Consider the following 18,175-nt stretch of genomic DNA (forward strand, 5'->3'; position numbering starts at 1 on the left):
TCTGATGGTTAGTAAAAGCTTTGGAGGATGATAGAAAGGTGAAAGGGCAAAGATGGAAAACTGTGGCGACAAGTTGAGGTTGAGTTTTTTATGGCGGTCAGGGTTAGATGCAAAATAGGGAAAAATGGAACATCTCCAATCAAAGTCACTGGAGGTAACGTTCTGCCACCATGCGGCCAATGTATGGTGGTAATAGCGCACTTTGGACCACTATTGTCTTACAATGACATAATAGCCCTGGTGTGACATAATTATTATCTGGGTCTGAGTTTGTGGCATTATTGGCAGAGGTCTTAACACGTGGTCTTTAATTTAGTATTTAGTAATAGTTTAGTGGTACTGCTGAGCGGTAACGGTACATGACCATGAGCACGGTATGGCGGTATTATCTGGGTCTCATCTAGTTGTATTAATGGTAATCGTTTTCTTTCTAAAGTGACTATGGATTATAGAATATGCCGGTGTTTTTCATATATTCCAGCATTTGGGGTTTCACTTTGATCAGGCTTTGTCCTAAACCGATCTTGTACTTTTTCTGCATAATTAGAAGGTCATGTATAGTAAAGGAGATCTGCAAGAAGCAGATCATTTCTTTGTTCAGAATAGGTATGGCTGGTTCACAATTCTGAGATGCAGCCCTATGCAATGCCACGGGGAGTGTACTGGTACGTCCTGTGCCGCCCTACCAATGTGGCCAAGGATGCGAGTCTGCACTGGGCCTTACAGAGCGAAGCAGAGTGCGATGAGGAGCGGCCATCCTTCTCTGCCTGTCGTCCAGTAACCGGCAGTCTGATTCCATTTACTCCATTCTCCATTTTCCAGAATCCTCGGTGGTTACATGTGGAGTAACTGTGCAGCTCTCGTAGCATTCCTCCTCTCCTGCTGAGCCAACACATTGAGAAACCTCATCCCGCACCGCAGTCTGGACGAGCTCGGCTCTCTGCGGCCACGCGGCACCATTCATTGTAATGCACCAATACTCTAATTACTGACACATTTACAGGCTATTCATAGACTGCAGACTTATCACCAGCCATAGAAAAATACAACTCATCAGTGAGGTCTAGGAGCGGACAACAGCAGACCCGGAGATCCCAACTTTTAGGCTTTGTGCACATGTGAAGGCAAAAATTACAATTGTAGCCAGCTTCATGGCCTTATCTCAAAGACAGACTTCGGGCTCGCTCACACCACCGTATTTATCGGACGAGAGCCATCTGATTCTCTAAAGATAGCTAGCTGATAGCACTATCCATCCCAGCTTATCGCCCTTATCCATCCCAGCCTGTCCCTCTATCCATCCCAGCTGATCCCTCCACCCATCCCAGCTGATCCCTCCACCCATCCCAGCTGATCCCTCCACCCATCCCAGCTGATCCCTCTACCCATCCCAGCCTATCGCCCTTATCCATCCCAGCCTATCGCCCTTATCCATCCCAGGCCGTCCCTCTATCCATCCCAGGCCGTCCCTCTATCCATCCCAGGCCGTCCCTCTATCCATCCCAGGCCATCCCTCTATCCATCCCAGCTGATCCCTCCACCCATCCCAGCTGATCCCTCCACCCATCCCAGCTGATCCCTCCACCCATCCCAGCTGATCCCTCTACCCATCCCAGCCTATCGCCCTTATCCATCCCAGCCTATCGCCCTTATCCATCCCAGGCCGTCCCTCTATCCATCCCAGGCCGTCCCTCTATCCATCCCAGGCCATCCCTCTATCCATCCCAGCCGATCCCTCTATCCATCCCAGCCGATCCCTCTATCCATCCCAGCCAATCCCCCTATCCATCCCAGCCGATCCCTCTATCCATCCCAGCCGATCCCTCTATCCATCCCAGCCGATCCCTCTATCCATCCCAGCCGATCCCTCTATCCATCCCAGCCGATCCCTCTATCCATCCCAGCCGATCCCTCTATCCATCCCAGCCGATCCCTCCACCCATCCCAGCCGATCCCTCCACCCATCCCAGCCGATCCCTCTACCCATCCCAGCCGATCCCTCCACCCATCCCAGCTGATCCCTCTACCCATCCCAGCCTATCGCCCTTATCCATCCCAGCCTATCGCCCTTATCCATCCCAGGCCGTCCCTCTATCCATCCCAGGCCGTCCCTCTATCCATCCCAGCCGATCCCTCTATCCATCCCAGCCGATCCCTCTATCCATCCCAGCCAATCCCTCTATCCATCCCAGCCGATCCCTCTATCCATCCCAGCCGATCCCGCTATCCATCCCAGCTGATCCCTCTATCCATCCCAGCCGATCCCTCTATCCATCCCAGCCGATCCCGCTATCCATCCCAGCCGATCCCTCTATCCATCCCAGCTGATCCCTCTATCCCATAAAATGCAGAAGAGTTGATCGTATCTCCTAAAATGTTTTCTGGACAGTGTCTCTCACTTCTGGGAAGATGGTGAGGATTCCACTGACATCTAATAAATTCAGTGTGTCTTGGTTCGTCTCCAAGTCCAGAGCCTCTCACTTATTATTATTATTTATTTATTTATTTATATAGCACCATTAATTATTAGCACCATCACCTAGCCAAATCAGTTCTCCTGCTTCGCACTGACGAGGGCCAACAGCCCGAAACACCGTGTCTGCGAATTGAGATACTGATTTGGCTTTTATCCTAAATCATATTGCACGACTCGTTAAAGGGTTGATTGTGACTTGTAGGATCGCTACTTCCAACAGGTGGCGCTATAGAGTTTAAGTCCTCTTTCTCTGAAGAGGCTATTTGCATATTGGTTCGTCTCCTGCAGCCTCAGTGATCAGCAGGTTATGGCTGCGAGTAGCTCTCAATGGTCCTAAATCCCATTTTTTGCTATAAACAATAGTGTCTGAGACCAATTTTCATACTTCTGGTACAACCACAAATGGCCATTGCATTTCGAGATCACACTTCCAACAATCGGGTCCTGATTTTAACAATTTTTAACCCTTTAAAGAGGTCCCATTACTTGTGATTATTATGCAATTGTTTAGAATTGCCACTTTTCTCCTGAATCTGGCGATGCTTTTATTGTCTGTACCTCTCTTCCTGATATATGGCCTCTTCTTCCTTGTATGTAAATCTAGTCTTGTTAGCCAAGTGGGAGTGGTCCTCAACTGCTCTATGGGACCACACATACAATACACTCGGTTAAAAGAAGAAAAAAACACCTAGATTTACATACAGGGAAGAGCAGGCCAAATCTCAGGAACACAAAAAAATGCCAAAAATAAAAACAGTGCCAAATTCAGGAGAACAGCGGCATATTTGAGTGGCAGGGCCTCTTTTGGGGCTCTGCATAACGTGGGGTTTATACAGGAGTATAACGGAGTCCAGCAATGTTTGGCGGTATTATATGGACTGAATATATTATTTGGACACTATATGTCGGTATTCCGTTAGTTGAAATGACACAATGGGTTACTCTGCCGAGGGTTCATTCTGCGCGCGGACCCCCAGCACCATCAGTCCTGTCATTAGGGATACTTCATACAGTAAAGTACCCTTCTGAAATAATTACAGAACCGCCATCGTTACTTAAGCATCATTATAACCGTGACATAACATTGTGTACACACGATACAATGGGAAAGTGAATTCCTGCCCAAACCAGCCATAAACCCACACCGGCCGTCACAGGACCATCACTGACGCACCACTTCCACGTCATACGATTTGGTGTAGTAAAAATACATGACCGGCTCTTTCCAAATTTTCCTTTCCAATAAAGTTGTAAAATATGCAGACTAAGTCCAAATGACTCATTAAAATGTGCTTTACTAGCAGCACGGGCAGGCTTTGCCCAAATTTGTACTGAAATGTAGAATCGAGGTCTTTTCCCTTATTATGTCAACATATTCCCAAAAGGAAAAGCAGGAAAAAATGCCAAGCCATAATTAGAGGCTTTACTGCCAGAAATCCTGCGCGCAATCAGTCACAGCACGCAGAAACTCCTTCTCCGGATCATGACGGATGGAAATTAATTCATCACTTCAACAAAAAGGTTAATCTGGATTTCTCCCTCTTCAAAAATTGTTCTTTTTAGACACTGACTGAAGTATGTGCAAAAACGCAATTCCAGCTTTGTCACCATTACTACTAGGATTTAGACACATTTTTATTGAAGTTTTTGATGCGCTCCTAGAAATGAAATTAAAAAAAAAAAAAAAGGAATTCACAATACATGCTACATTCATTATTAAATAGACTTAGACCTTATGAGGCGGAAGTTGTTACAGTGAATTTCATTTTGAAAGATTAATTTCAATCCTTTTCCCATCTAGCCGATTTACAGAGCATCAGAGTCCCTCTTCCCTGCTACCGACCTCTCACAGCTCAGTACAAGCTGTAGCTGTCAGGATGCCAGAGCAGAGACTGAATAAACTTGGGATACATGAGCTGTGTATCCCAAACTATGAATTTCACTATCAGGATTACACAGCAATTCATACAGTCTCACATGTATAAGATCACTTAGACCTCATGAGACTGGTGTTTTTACTATGGACTGTAAATCGGGCTAGATAGGAACAAAATTGAGATTAAACTTTCAAAATGAATTTCACTGCCTACAAAACCTTTTAAGGGTACGTGTCCATGTTCAGGATGGCCGGCGGTTTGGACGAAGCAGCAAACCAGCTCTGCCCAAAGCTCCGCCCCTTCTGTAGACGCGATGATTGCACACATCCGGAATCATCGCACCCCGCACATAGGGCCCTGTGTTTTACCTTGCGGCGGCACAGAGTCACCGCAAGGTAAACGAACATGCTGCGATCTAAAAAGACGTGACGCATATCCGGAATCGCAGGGCCACCGGATGCGTGTTCGCACGCATAGTGGAGACAGGATTTCATAAAATCCCCTCCACTATGCTGTAACATCTGGACGCTGCGGCTCTACGCAGGGAATTAAAAAAAAAAAAAAACACGCAGCGTTTCCTGAACGTGGAAACATACCCTTAGAGGGAATCTGTCACCAGGTTTTGCAATTATCCCCTAATCTGATAGCAGCATACTGTAGGGACAAAGACCCTGATTCCAGACATGTGCCACTTGCTGGGCTGCTTGCTGTAGTTTTTATAAAAATCCCTTTTATTAACATTAGATTTTTTCTATAGGACTAGTAAACCGGCTGCCTTATAGTCCTACATATTCATGAGTTTTGTATAACCCCACCACTGATTGGCCGCTTTCTGCCTATGCACAGTGTACACAAAGCTACCAATCAGGGGTGTGGGCGGGTTTACACAGAGCTCAGAAGACAGAGAACTACTAAATCTGCAGCAGAGAAAACGGATATTATCAAAACTACAGCAAGTAGCTCAGTAAGTGACACATCATTGGAATCAGTCACTGCCCTACATCATGCTGCTCTCAGATGGGGTAGCAAAAAACCTGGTGACAGTTCTCTATCAAGCTGGAGAAAAATTGCTGATTTTTATTGTTGGAGAAGGATTAAAAAAAAAAAATAGATTAATATTACATGTGTGGACGGAGCCTAAGGGCAATGTTTCCCCGATTGAGGCAAATAGTGTAAATGTCTATGTTAATACATGTCGTGATTCAGGCTGAAGCACGCCGTGAGGACTAATCATGTATTGTAACGTAGCACAATCTTCCCAAGATGATGCATTACCATAATCAGAAAATGCAGTTCCTTCACCCCCAGCAGCTTTATGGACGCCCCCTGTCCTCCTAGCCTGCCTGCATAGGAGACTTTATTATTACAATTTCTTCTTCAGGATTGGAAAGTTCGTGTTTCTCCCTATTAGATTACAGCCTATTAGATTACAGGGTAAAAACTTTCACAAAAAAGTGTCACTTGGTGGCATGAGCATATGCTGGAGGTAAGGCGGGTTGTCCTAGTAAGACCTAATCGGGCATATGATCATCACAGGGAAGGTTCCCACGTGGCAGCCCCCTCTATTATCCAAAGTTGGGCGCGGACTTGGGCGGTCCATGAAGTTTTACATTCCCTTTGTAGTGGCACTAGGCAAGCAATGGCAGCTGCTTCTGTCAAAATCAGCAGTTTATAGGGGCTGGAAACTTAGACGAGAAGTAAGCAGATAATTCTGGCTTCATATTAAGGAGGTTAGCTTTGATCATGCAGCCCCCTAGAGAGGCCTGAATGATATTTCCATGATGATCAGTGGGGGGTCTGACTGCTGGAACCCCATCAATCCTAAAAACAGGTCTCTGAAAAGTAGCAATGGCCAGACATCTAAACACTACTTCCTGCATTCTCTCTATTGAGGAGACCTCAGTGCTGGTTATCAGGACCACGGCGGTACCAGCGATCGGACCCCTCAACCCTATCTTAATTCCGATGGCGTACCCGAAACCTTCACTTAATAAGAGAACGTCCCTTTAATAGTGACTCTTTAGGCTGACACCCAGATGTGCATTATTCATCTACAGTAACTAGGTAGACCTTGCTCTGAGTTACATGCGAATGATTTCTCCTCGTTCACAGAATAGGTGGAGCAGCGTCACAAGTCCTACAGATCTGATCCCCAAGAACCTTGTAAGAACACGAGGCAAACAAGGACAAGGTATTGGGTTGGGATAAAAGGTCTGTGGTTTTGGAGGTTAATGCGGGCGATAAGTAACAACGTGTTAATAAAGACGTAACGGTAAATCAGAAATACTCAGATGACCAGAGCAACATTTTTGAGCACACATGTTAGAGAGCTCAAGCTGAAGGAAAGCTGAGAAAAGCCTCATCTATGAGCTCCCTGGAGAAACAATGGAGCCAGACTCATAAACCAGGCTTTGCAAGGGCCTTAACGCTGCTCCGTACATGGAAATGTGCTAGTTTTACTTCATGGTGTCTCGGGGAAGAAGTCTTCTCTAAAGAAGAAGAGATTTACAACAGAGGATAAAAAGTGACTTAGCAATGATGGTTGGAAATGTGTGGCCCAGACCTCCTGCAATCAATGGGATGAAAGTATGGCGGCTTTGGACACTGGAGCTTACAGTCTACTAGGAGGAAGGCATATGATACCGTAGGGTTGGGGGGTGTTTATTTTTGTATGGTAGACCAGACACAAAAATACCACGGGGGTAGTTACACATAATGCTGACGAAGACGTCACCCAGCTTTGACCCGTGAAAGCACAATGAAATACCAGAGAGGAGGAGGATTCAGTTTAGTGGTTGAGTTACGAAGCTGTAGCTCATCAGTAGAAAAGGGCGTGAAGAAGCATGACAGATCCTAAAAATTTATCTAGTCTCCACCTCTCCTCGCTTCCCGGCTCTCGTGCCCAACCTCTTTCTCTGACTCATGTGCTACATTTAGATTTGGCGCTTCTCTCTACAGAACGATGAGTTATGTTTTTTTGTTATTCCACAGACTTATTGTGACTCATGTTTGTTTTTTGCAGATTTTCTTGCAACAACTCAATCGTTATATATAAAATGTTCTTACCTTGATCACTTCAGGTGTCTGCTGGATAGACATAGTGGAGCTTGCATCCTTGACGTGGCCTAGATAACTTGGAGACGAGAGGGGACTCTGAGGAACCAAAGTTTCTTGGAGGATCTGCATAACTTCCTTCTGCTTGGACAGAGTTCCTTTACCTGATCTCCAGTCCACAAGCTCCTGAGCAAAGTCCTCAATGCTGCCCAATATGCGGAGTAGAAGGTCGTCATCATCTTCTGTCGGGCTCAGGCTAGATTCATTTGCGAGTACACATGGAGCAGGTTGTGCTCTGAAGTCTTCTTTGAGACCGGGCAGTCCAGTTGATTGTTTGGAAGGTGCTGGTGAAGATATTGGTGGGTTTTTTAAAGTGCTTTCAATTTTTTGAGAGAAACGTTCCAAGTCTAAGAGCAGTTTGTCTATTTCCTCATGGTCACTGCTCCTGCCCATTCTCATTGGCACTACTGCATTCACATTATTGGGAGCTGTGGGAGATCGGGCATTGGCAGTGTTGGGAGGAGCTGGAGAACTAGTCATAGGAGTCTCTTTAGGTACATGAGGACTAGTCGATGGATCACGACACAATTTCTCTGCTGACCAGCGTTTGCTCTCAGACGTCAGTGGTGCACGTGTAGTTGGTGACTTCTTTTGGTGAGGAGTCATTTGTGAATCTGAATCCTCTTCGATAAAGAGCTTTTCTGTCGAGTTCCTTGGCAACTTCTCCCTATTGTGTATCTGTGATGGAGGATTTGTTTGCTGAGAAGTTGTAGAATGATTTTTTAACGCACTGGATTGGTTCTGTTTATTTCTTTGCCAAGTCTTTGCAGGTAATGGAGGAGCTACGTCTGGCACAGACTTTACAGTACTAGTTTCACCGACACTGGCGGGTTGTGATGTAGACTCATGATTTTCATTGGTGGTCGATGAAATGGCTTTCAAAGAAGGGGGAGTTTGCACAACATCTTCATACTTTGGAGGCTGTTCATGACCATATATTGGTGAAAATGGATGTTGCTGCAGACTGTTGAGGCTTTTAACAAGTTCTGCCAAGTCATTAGGCTCAGTTCGTCCATGGGTACCCTGCTCCAGTTCAAAAGGAAGCTTTTTCAGATAAGAAGATAGTCTTGCCATGACATTCATGTAAATGATCTCAGGATTTGGAAAATGATCAGAACCCTTACCATCTCCCATACCATTGCCGCTTCCACCAACCGATCTGTTTTTTATACACTGCTTTATTATATTAGTACATTTCTTCAGGTCTTCAGAACATTTCAGTAGAATATCCAAACACATCTTTATATCCTCCCCGGATCCGGAGCTGTCAAGTTTATGCTTCTTCAAAATCTGGTTTATCAGGTTCTCTTCTGAAAGCCCTTGCAGATACAGCGAGGCCAAATTAATATTCTGTTCTAACGAGGTGCCATGGGGCATAATTGTTTTTTCTTCTGATCCCTGAGACTGTAGCAAACCGAAAGGTGGACAATTTTCATTGTTATTGAATTGGCCGTATATGAAGTCATAGTCAGCTGACTTCCGGCCAAAAGATTCAGGACGGACTTTTCGGCCTTTTCTGAGATTGACGTGCTGGTTTGAGGCGTTCTTGAGCTTTTCAAAAGAGAACTCTTTTGTTTTTCCACTTGCAAGATTTATAGCTTCACCCGTTATGTCTTTCAAACTGCTGGTGCTCTGAATGGTGGCAGTCTTTTTACCCTTAAGGTTCACATGAGGGTAATCGTCAGCGGAAACCACACTTTCCCCCACTGTAATTTTGTTGCCAACACCTCCGCCATGATCAGGGGTCATCTCTGGACCTTTCAGAAGGTCTGAACACACAGTGTGATGAGCAACCAGGCACTGGACCCCCAGTCTCTGAGCCTGGCAACTTCCGAGACAATAGTGTACTACATTCTGAAACTTATTGTCCAGTACCACACTATTGTAATATGTGATTTTGCTCACAATTACCTTGTAAGGTGCAGCCATCAGGAAAATAAATACATAAATTAGATTAAAAATGAAGAAATTCAGATATTTGCACCATCTTAAGCTTTAGTTATAGTGTAAAACGTATCCACATGAAAATCTTGACTTTACTGCCAAAAATTAAAAATCACAAAACCATTCACATTCACGCATGCCGAGAATAAATACAGTCTCCCATCATCATTCAGAGTGATCCAAAATGGGATTTCACGTTCCAGTCAACTTTCCTGGGGATGTGAGAAGTAATAGTTTCTAGACCTCTGTATCTCGTCTCCAGCTTGTTCAAAATGGCATCTCCTATTGGTCTTTCCATGTAACGTGAGGCTTCTTGCAAAAATATAGTCAGCAGTTTGCAAGAACATGGCCATACAAAGGGAGAAACTTTTCTTTTATATCCCTTTACTTAAAAAAATAAAATAAAAATTATACTTTTCCATTGCTCTCCACACCGAGGGTTTCCTTCAGAAACTTCAGACACACTGTTCAATGAGAACAACCTAAGAAAAAAAAAAAAATAGAAAAAAAAAATTAAGACACAGGCAGAGAATTAGTAACACATTACTTCATACCAAAACATGCGTATAATGTAAAAAAAAAATAAACAGATGTGGGCATATGATTTATGAATTTAAACCATTTTTCATAACTTGCACCGAGAACATGATACATGTGATGCATTTTAAAGACTATCTAGTCTTAACCTCCCCAGATACAGTTTAGATAACCATCTGCCAAACAATATTTTGGATAATTATTTGGCCAAGAGCCATCTCCCCCGAGGATCTCAAACACAGGAGCGCTCGCACTGCCATGTGATCCGGACTTCTCTATGAGAGATCTGGTGCCAGTGTCCTCCGGCGCGGGCTTAGTCTTGGAGAACAAAAAGGATTTGCAGGCAAAAATCAGATTTGCCAGATCTTTATGTTCCCTGACATTATCTATTTGTGAGGCCCCCATATGCAGACTGTCAATCAAACCAGTCTATTTGCGGGTTCAGCTGACGATAGTCTAATGCACATGGATGGGGGAGAGTCCGCCCCACAAAATGCATTTTAAATTGGCTGTAGTGTGGTAGGGCCATATAAAAACCATACTAGCACTGTACCATATACCGGTACAGGGCCTGACAAAATAAATTTAAATGCAACTCGGGAGGCTTCGGCGCACCCTTGGCCCGACCAAGAGTCTGGCGCACCCTTGGCCCGACCAAGAGTCTGGCGCACCCTTGGCCCGACCAAGAGTCTGGCGCACCCTTAATATAACTGGCTTAAGATGGAAGGAGAGATGGAGAACGCGGATGGCCAGACACAGCCAGTGCAAATGCAGACATGTCGGCAGCACGGAGATAGCCCTTGCTCTGGGAAGCAAGAGCTGTGAATCCGAAGCGGAGGTAGATCCCCACTATGCTAATAAGGAGGCACAATGTAGCACCAAACTCTTGGCCACGCCAAGGGTCCACCACAGCTTGCTCACTTGCATATGAATTTAAAGCACGGTACCTGTAACAGGAGCAGTGCCACTATGGCCGTAAGGGGCTAAGTCTACTACAACACTGTATAGCCCATTTTAAAATGTATTTTGGGGGTGATGGACTCCATTTAAGTATGCACAGTCTAAGAATTAGACAGGACTGATAAATATGCCACATTGGATGTAATTTATCAAGATCGTCTCATATGCTATTCTTAATAAATTTGGTATACTTTACTCTAGCAAATGGCTTAAGAGGTGCATGCCTCAATAAGTTTGTCACATACTTTGGGCTGTCCCTGGCAGAAAATGAAATCCACACCCGCTATGACCTACCCCAGGTGTGATAAAACATACGCCATATTGTAGTACATTATTTCTCGGGTAATGGATGGTCGTGTCCCCTTACATTTTTGTCTAAATACGCCTTGAGCCAATTTTTGTGACCATTTCAGACGGGAGGGAATAAGAAATTTCCTTCCATTGTGTGATATAAAAACCAAAGCAGAAAATTATTTGGAAAGATAAGATCCACTTTTTGGAGCCCTAAACGGATACCCATTTTGAACGTTCAGGTTATCAGCTGTGGGCAACGATGACCTCGCTCACGACTGAGGATGCCCCCGCTTCCAAAAATGGATTTTACGAGCCCTTTCAATTTTGGCCACCACTCTGGCTGCTGTCTGCCGCTACTTCTGAATGACAGCTTGCACGTGTGTGATCCTCCCGGTGTGGACATGTGAGCAGCTGTCCGCCTCAGATCTGTGAGTTACCAGATCAGCAGTCCACTCCGGGGTTTTAAATCACTTCTTGCTGAGCTGAGAGCTCACAGGCTCCAGTGCACGGACAGCTGGAATAGCTGCCACTTCACACGGACGCTGAAGATAAATACGATTACTTGTATTAATATTTATTCTGCAATCATTTCAGCGGTCACCGGCCGAGGACATTTTTTTGCCACTTGCCACAAATTATAAGATAAACATCTGGAAATCCTGTTTGCTTAACAACAGAGTGGCCGACTCTTCATTTTCCGCAGCTAACAAACCGTGATATTTATAGGACAGGCTGTGTATTCAAGGCAAAGCCCAATTCTCTGGCAATATTTCTATGGTCTTCAAGTCTAGTTTTTCTTCAAAGCACGTCACGGATTAGTGCCAAATGGCAGAGACCTCGTGTGCAATAGTTGTGGCAACTGAGAAGTTGGAGCTGTTGCCAATGGTTTGCATACATGGCGCGCGTCGCGGTCTTGTGTGTCATGGCTGGATGCAGGATCGCTTGTGGCACTTATCCAAAGTAAAATTTGTGGCCAGAGGTGACAAGTCGATCACCTGTAGGTCAGAATCTCTTGTACTTTCCATCTTCTCACGCCACATGCTGCCACTTTGCTCTTAGGACTCGTTCACATGGCCGTATTTTCGGTCTGAGTGCTATCCATGAAAAAAAGAAATGGATCACAAGTGGACTAATATTATTCAATGGGGCAGTGCAGATGAGCGATTTTTTTTTTTTTTTTTTATTGATCTGAATCAGCTTTACAAATAAAAAATGGCAGCATGTACGATGGTAGTTTCTTCTGGAAATTTGCTGAAAATCTATTTGTGTGCAATAAAAAATAAAATGGATGCCCTACAGGGAGACAGTAGCATCCGATTTTTACAGATACATTGCAGTTATGGGAAACTGTAAATGGTCTTGTAAATGATTATTAGCTTCTGCTGTGAAAAATAGACTGCACACGGATGACCAGTGAGAAAATAATTGCCCAGATTTTCTGACAAACTCTGAGCGAATTTTTCTAGATGCTCATGTGAACCTCACCCTAGAGGGTCCTACATGTAAACTGAAATTATACTCCAGAATTTTAAATCAACACTGGGGTATTGAGGACAAATGGGGTCACATATGCACACACATAGGACCCATTTAATTAAGACTGGCAGTATGCACGCTATTGCTCAATGATCGGGGACGCTGGCGCAAGATGGGCCTAACTCATTAGGAGGCGCAGTTAATGTATTAGGCGCACCTTATAGCTTGTGTGCTCCATGGCCAGACATGTTACTCCAGTCAGGGACTGGAATACATTTCTGGCTAAATTTAAGCCACTAAAGTGGCCAGGACACATCCATGACCTGCCCATTTTGGCAAAGCTTGGCAGCACTTGCGTAAAACACCAAAAGTACCAACATTTTTTTAGCAAACAATTTACAACATTTGAAAAAGTTTTATGCCAGAAAGCCGAGGAAAAAACAGAGCCAAAATATTATAGGACCGTAGGTCCAGATTCCAGTCTAGGAAGCATTTTGACTGTCATTGTAATTTTTGTTTCATAAATAAATAGTACATATTAAAATAAAAAATACAAAAAAAAAAAACTTAGTAACATTTCATCAGCTAAATCTTTTCTCTCATCCAGGGCTGATCTATGATTTTCAAAATTCTCAATTCAAAGTTAAGATCTGTATTCAGATCTGTATTCCTGAGACAGGAGATAGCAGTTGGTGCTGATAAGATTCTATGTAGGAGAGAAGAGGAGGTGGTAGGGGCTAGAGGCAGAGCTACTAATACTCCCCCCTACATAGAATCTTTTACGGATCCCACATTGACTTTTATGGCAGAGTTTGATCCGCAAAACACGAATCAGGATAGGATCTGCTGTGAGCCTCACGGATCTCGCACACAGATCTGGAATTTTTTCACAGATACATGCATAAACCCATGGATCCTTTTGATGTCAGAGGAAAAAGAAAAAAAAGGTTGTCTCAAGTTCAGTAAACATTAGAGTTATGGCTAAGCCACGTCCGCTGTGCCACGTCCATTTACAAGCAGATTGTTATGGTCACCATTGACTTTTTACGGAATCTGAGGTTTCCACATAGAACTGCAGACTAGTGAATGTAGATGTGCCCATCTCGGCCCACAAATGCCCCTTAGTGAGCGCTAAATGACTGTATAACAAGTAGTTCGGCACTTGGTTACCGGCTTGTTTACACAGTACGGAGAACAACGGGAACACGACGAATCGTGAATCCAATCATTCCCTCCATATACAGCGCATTGCATAGGCAGCGCATCATCTCCTGTTATCATGGGATGACGTGCTGCCGATAAAAGGGGCGTCTTTTGACGGAATAAATAATCTGATCAACCAGCCCGCGCGATGTCAGGGGCTCAGATTCACGCGGTGACTTGGGCAGCAAGAATCAGCTGACAGGTTCCATGTCAGAAAAAAAAAAAAAAAAAAGTATTTCCAAAACTGGACAACCCCTTTAATCATGACTTGTAGAGCATTTTACATGGAAACTTTGCAGGTATAAGGACTGACCACCATACCTGGGCCCAGGATCCAAGCCATGTATAATCACACACTCGCAGTATATAAGCCCTGTGTCGCCCATACACTGGCCCATGCCTCAATGACGGCGAGCCTGTTTAATACAAGGTTTCCTATATTCACTACACACCAGTTCTTTAAGACCCCATAATAAAAGTATTTCATCCACTTACTGTACTGGAGATGCCGTGACTGACACAAATAGGAGCGCAGCTGACAGCGTCACTACAAGTCACATCCATCACAAATGCTCATTCTCCAATGAACTTGACAAATCGCCGCAGAGGCAGGAACGTGGGCAAGAAGGGGTAAGAAAAAGGCTAATGAGACAGCAGCTGACAAAGCCGCAGAGACCAAAATATCGGAGGTCAAAGTGTCAGTGAGAAAACTACAACTATGAACTGACAGCTGCAAAACCAGCTTTGTCATCTGCTGGACAGCAGGACTAGAACCGTCACCAAGGATGGCGTCCAAAAAAAGACAGTCATTTATGTATCCACAAAGCGTGCGTGAAATAATGCAAAAGAATCAGCCCGAAAACCCATCCCTCATTACCAGGAGGCCAGGTGAGTGATGGTGCAGGATCCCCACCACACAGCCTCTGGCTTTCCATATAACACTGCGTGGAGAAAGGAAAGGGACAACCCCTATGGGCACATTGCTGACCCAAAACTAACTGTCCACTCCGTGACCATCACATAGTAAGAATACATCACAACTGGGAGGAAAGAAAACAGCAAGGACAAATCAATAAAGAATTGAAAAACCAAGCTACAGAAAGATACAAGAGACACAATAATAAAAGCTACAGAAAGATACAAGAGACACAATAATAAAAGCTGAGAAGGATCAGCCTACACTCCAGGGAACATGGTGGAATCCATGGTCCTAGATCTTCACCCATCAAAATAAACCTTAAGAACCATCCTGGACATATTGAGGAAGCCCACAACGAAATGTTCACACAGTTGATGAGGATTTTGAAGATAATTTACTCTAAAGTGCACATCAAAAATTACTTCAAATATTTTTCCTATTCATTTCAATGGAAAATCTCTTTGGCTGCTGTTAAAGACTAGTTTTTGAGAGGCTTTTTTTTCCCCACATACAAGGTTTTGAAAACCTCACTGTTAAAAAACCTAGGAAAGAGTCAGATGGCCAAATAATTTGTATGTGGATCGCAACGCAATACTCGACTGTCCGCCGTCTCTCCTGACCCAAGTGTGCAGCTGCACGGAAATCCCTGCGGTCATGCTTGGGTTGGAAGAGCGGACAGCCAGTCCGAGCATTGCGCTGTGATCCAAGCCTGAGTTATACGCCAGTCTGTCTCTTCCATAAGGACCGCAAAGGTCAGAAACGCGTTACCTAAACATTAGGTTTTTGCTGTAAATTTTTACATATTTTTTTAATACCGTTTTGCATTTGGCCACGAGACTATGAGACTATGTTTGTTTTTAATGTGATCAAATAAAGAGTTTATTTATTAATGAAGAAAATGAATGCTGGATATACTTTGATTTGCTTCTATACCTATGAGTGCCACTGCTGTGCTTCCTTGGCAAAAAGGGATTTTTATTCCACTATTCCAAAAAACCAGTCCTTTAAATTTGGAACAGTTTCCAGGACACTCCGTTTCGCTTCTCGGCTTCTTCTTGGGTCTTTTGTGGATCAAGTTCTGCTCATGGGTCTTCACTATTAAGAAACACATCCTGGTCTGGTGCAAAGTATTAACATCAAGCTGTCTGTAGATTTCTGGACAGGAAAATCAGTGGAATTCTCCATTTTCACACCTGTCAACAAATGTGACCTCTTTTGCCTGCCCAGCCTTTGGGGGTTTGCAGCAGACGGTTATGTGAAGAGTGCTTTATTCGGCAGTAGTCGGGTTTACCATGAGAAGAAACACCACCGTCCCTGCACTTAGATTCCCATGTAATCACAGCCTATTGTATGCTTTTGGGGGGATAGGCAGTAAGGACTTTCATGGGAATTTGTGAAAAATTATCTAAGATGTTTTCAAGAAGCAATAGAGGATCTATAAAATAAATATAACCTTAATGAAGAATCATATCTGCTGTGCACATTATTACAATTTTGGTCTTCCTTCAGCACATACGCCCAGATAAACTGGTGAATTAGGGTCGGTACTCACAAAAATAAGGTCTGGAATCATGGCCCACCCATGTACTACATGGAAATTCCGTGGAATGGACAACTTTAAAGCTGCTTGCTGAAAATTGCACTCTTATGTGAACTCTTAAAATGCAAGATGTGAGAATAATAATTCTGGTGATAAGGTCCCTTTAAAGGGTTATTGTTGGGTAGTGCTGGTAAAAAAAATTAAAAAAAATGTCCAATTTAGCATTACCGGTAATTTTGGGTTGTTTTTTTTAAAAGTCATTTTAATACTTTTCTTTTGAATATACCTCATTGCCTAGGTAACAGACCACCACTGCAGTCTAGCAGCGGTGGTCGAACATGCACAGTGCTTACCAATTTTTGTATTGAGCTTGTAAGCACTGCTCTGGAGCTGGTGGGATCGATTCGATGGTGATGCCCAGTTATCTACTCATCTGGGCCAGCTTCAGTGCAGTGCTTCCAAGCTAGACAGCAGTAATCACTGAAGACTTGTGATTACTTTTCTGAACTGGGTAGATCTGGATGAACAAGCCATCAGTACAGGGAATGAGGGCTCCTGGAAATGCAAGTAAAGCATCCTGAAATATTTGTGTGCCCACCATCGCATCATTAAAGCGGTCCATAGTTAAAAAGATTGAAGGTAAACTTCAGCCCATCGAGCTCAACCTATGACCAGGAATAGCCAAACATGGCTGATTTTTCTTTTTTTTTCAGAAACAAAGCCACCCCTGACTATGGCTTTCATGATCCAGTTGAAGTGAATAGAGCTGCAGTACCGCTTTTATCCTATTATCACAGGTGGCGCAGTCTCTGAAAGAAAGCAGCCATGTCTTAATCCTGGAAAACCACTTTAAAGATCATCAAAATGTAAATATATAAAAATCAAAAGTACCAATAAAGGCTGGTGAAATGTGTGAAACATATCAATAATAAAGCATCTACATATGATAATTTTGAATTGTTAAAAGGACACGACGCCTCCTGTAACTTCCCTTAAAGTTCCGACTATTCACAAGAGAATGTCCTAAAATCCAACAAAGCCTCAAACCAGATTATTTTCTATTGTTCACAGTTATCAACCATTTCAGAGTATTAAAAAATAAAAAGTTTACAAAAAGTCTAAAAATCTCAGCCCCAGTGATCACCAGATTGATTAGATTGAGCAGTATCTCCGGAATCTTACACATTTAGGATCAGAACTCGCACTGGTCCTTGACTCTTTTAAAGGGCCAGCTCCTTGTGTTTTTCAGTCCCCACTACTCTGCAAATCCCAGAAAGAAAAAATCAGCGATCAATCACTTTGCCCATGTCCCTGTAGCGATCGCTGGGGTCACAGGAGCGGGATCCCCGACTTCTGACAGGTCTCTATCATGTCCTTTCCATCATTACAGCAGTATATAGGCGTCCGTGTCTCCCCATCATTCACTACAGTCACTAGGCAGGGCACATTTACGCCACCTGAATATGTTGTCTGGAGAAGTACAACACACGGATGTAGCAGAGTTGGGGCTGTCATTGTACGATCTGCAGATTACATAAGGCTTCTAAATGCAGTCTCAGAGATGAATGACAAACTCCGCTCTGCTCCATTCCTAGAACATAAGATTCCGCTTTAGATTTCCTCGGACGAGTCCCCGAAGTGCTCCCAGACATCACAGCCACTAATTACAGCACATAACGCGATGGAGATGAGCTTACCGGAGGGCACGGCGTTCTCTCAGCGAGCGATGCGGCTACAGTAAACACGTACGAGGCCAGCTACGAATAGACAGAAAGGGTTAGCCGCTGCGGATCCGTGCGGCAGATCACATCTGAGGACTAGCCTCCATAGACAGC

At 44.0% G+C, this 18,175-nt stretch overlaps 1 protein-coding gene across 4 annotated transcripts in view; it reads right to left on the reverse strand.

Moving 5' to 3' along the window:
- The window catches only part of PPP2R3A (protein phosphatase 2 regulatory subunit B''alpha), a 208,838-nt gene that overhangs the window by 88,278 nt on the left and 102,385 nt on the right, over positions 1–18,175 (reverse strand). For all 4 annotated transcript variants that reach the window (XM_077291315.1, XM_077291312.1, XM_077291311.1 and 1 more), the window contains one exon: positions 7,420–9,893. In XM_077291315.1, the coding sequence (XP_077147430.1) occupies positions 7,420–9,396 (1,977 nt within the window). In that variant the 5' untranslated portion in view covers positions 9,397–9,893. The remainder of the gene's footprint in view (positions 1–7,419; positions 9,894–18,175) is intronic.

This window comes from Ranitomeya variabilis, chromosome 2, assembly GCF_051348905.1.
Source record: "Ranitomeya variabilis isolate aRanVar5 chromosome 2, aRanVar5.hap1, whole genome shotgun sequence".
In the NCBI taxonomy this organism is placed as follows: domain Eukaryota; kingdom Metazoa; phylum Chordata; class Amphibia; order Anura; family Dendrobatidae; genus Ranitomeya; species Ranitomeya variabilis.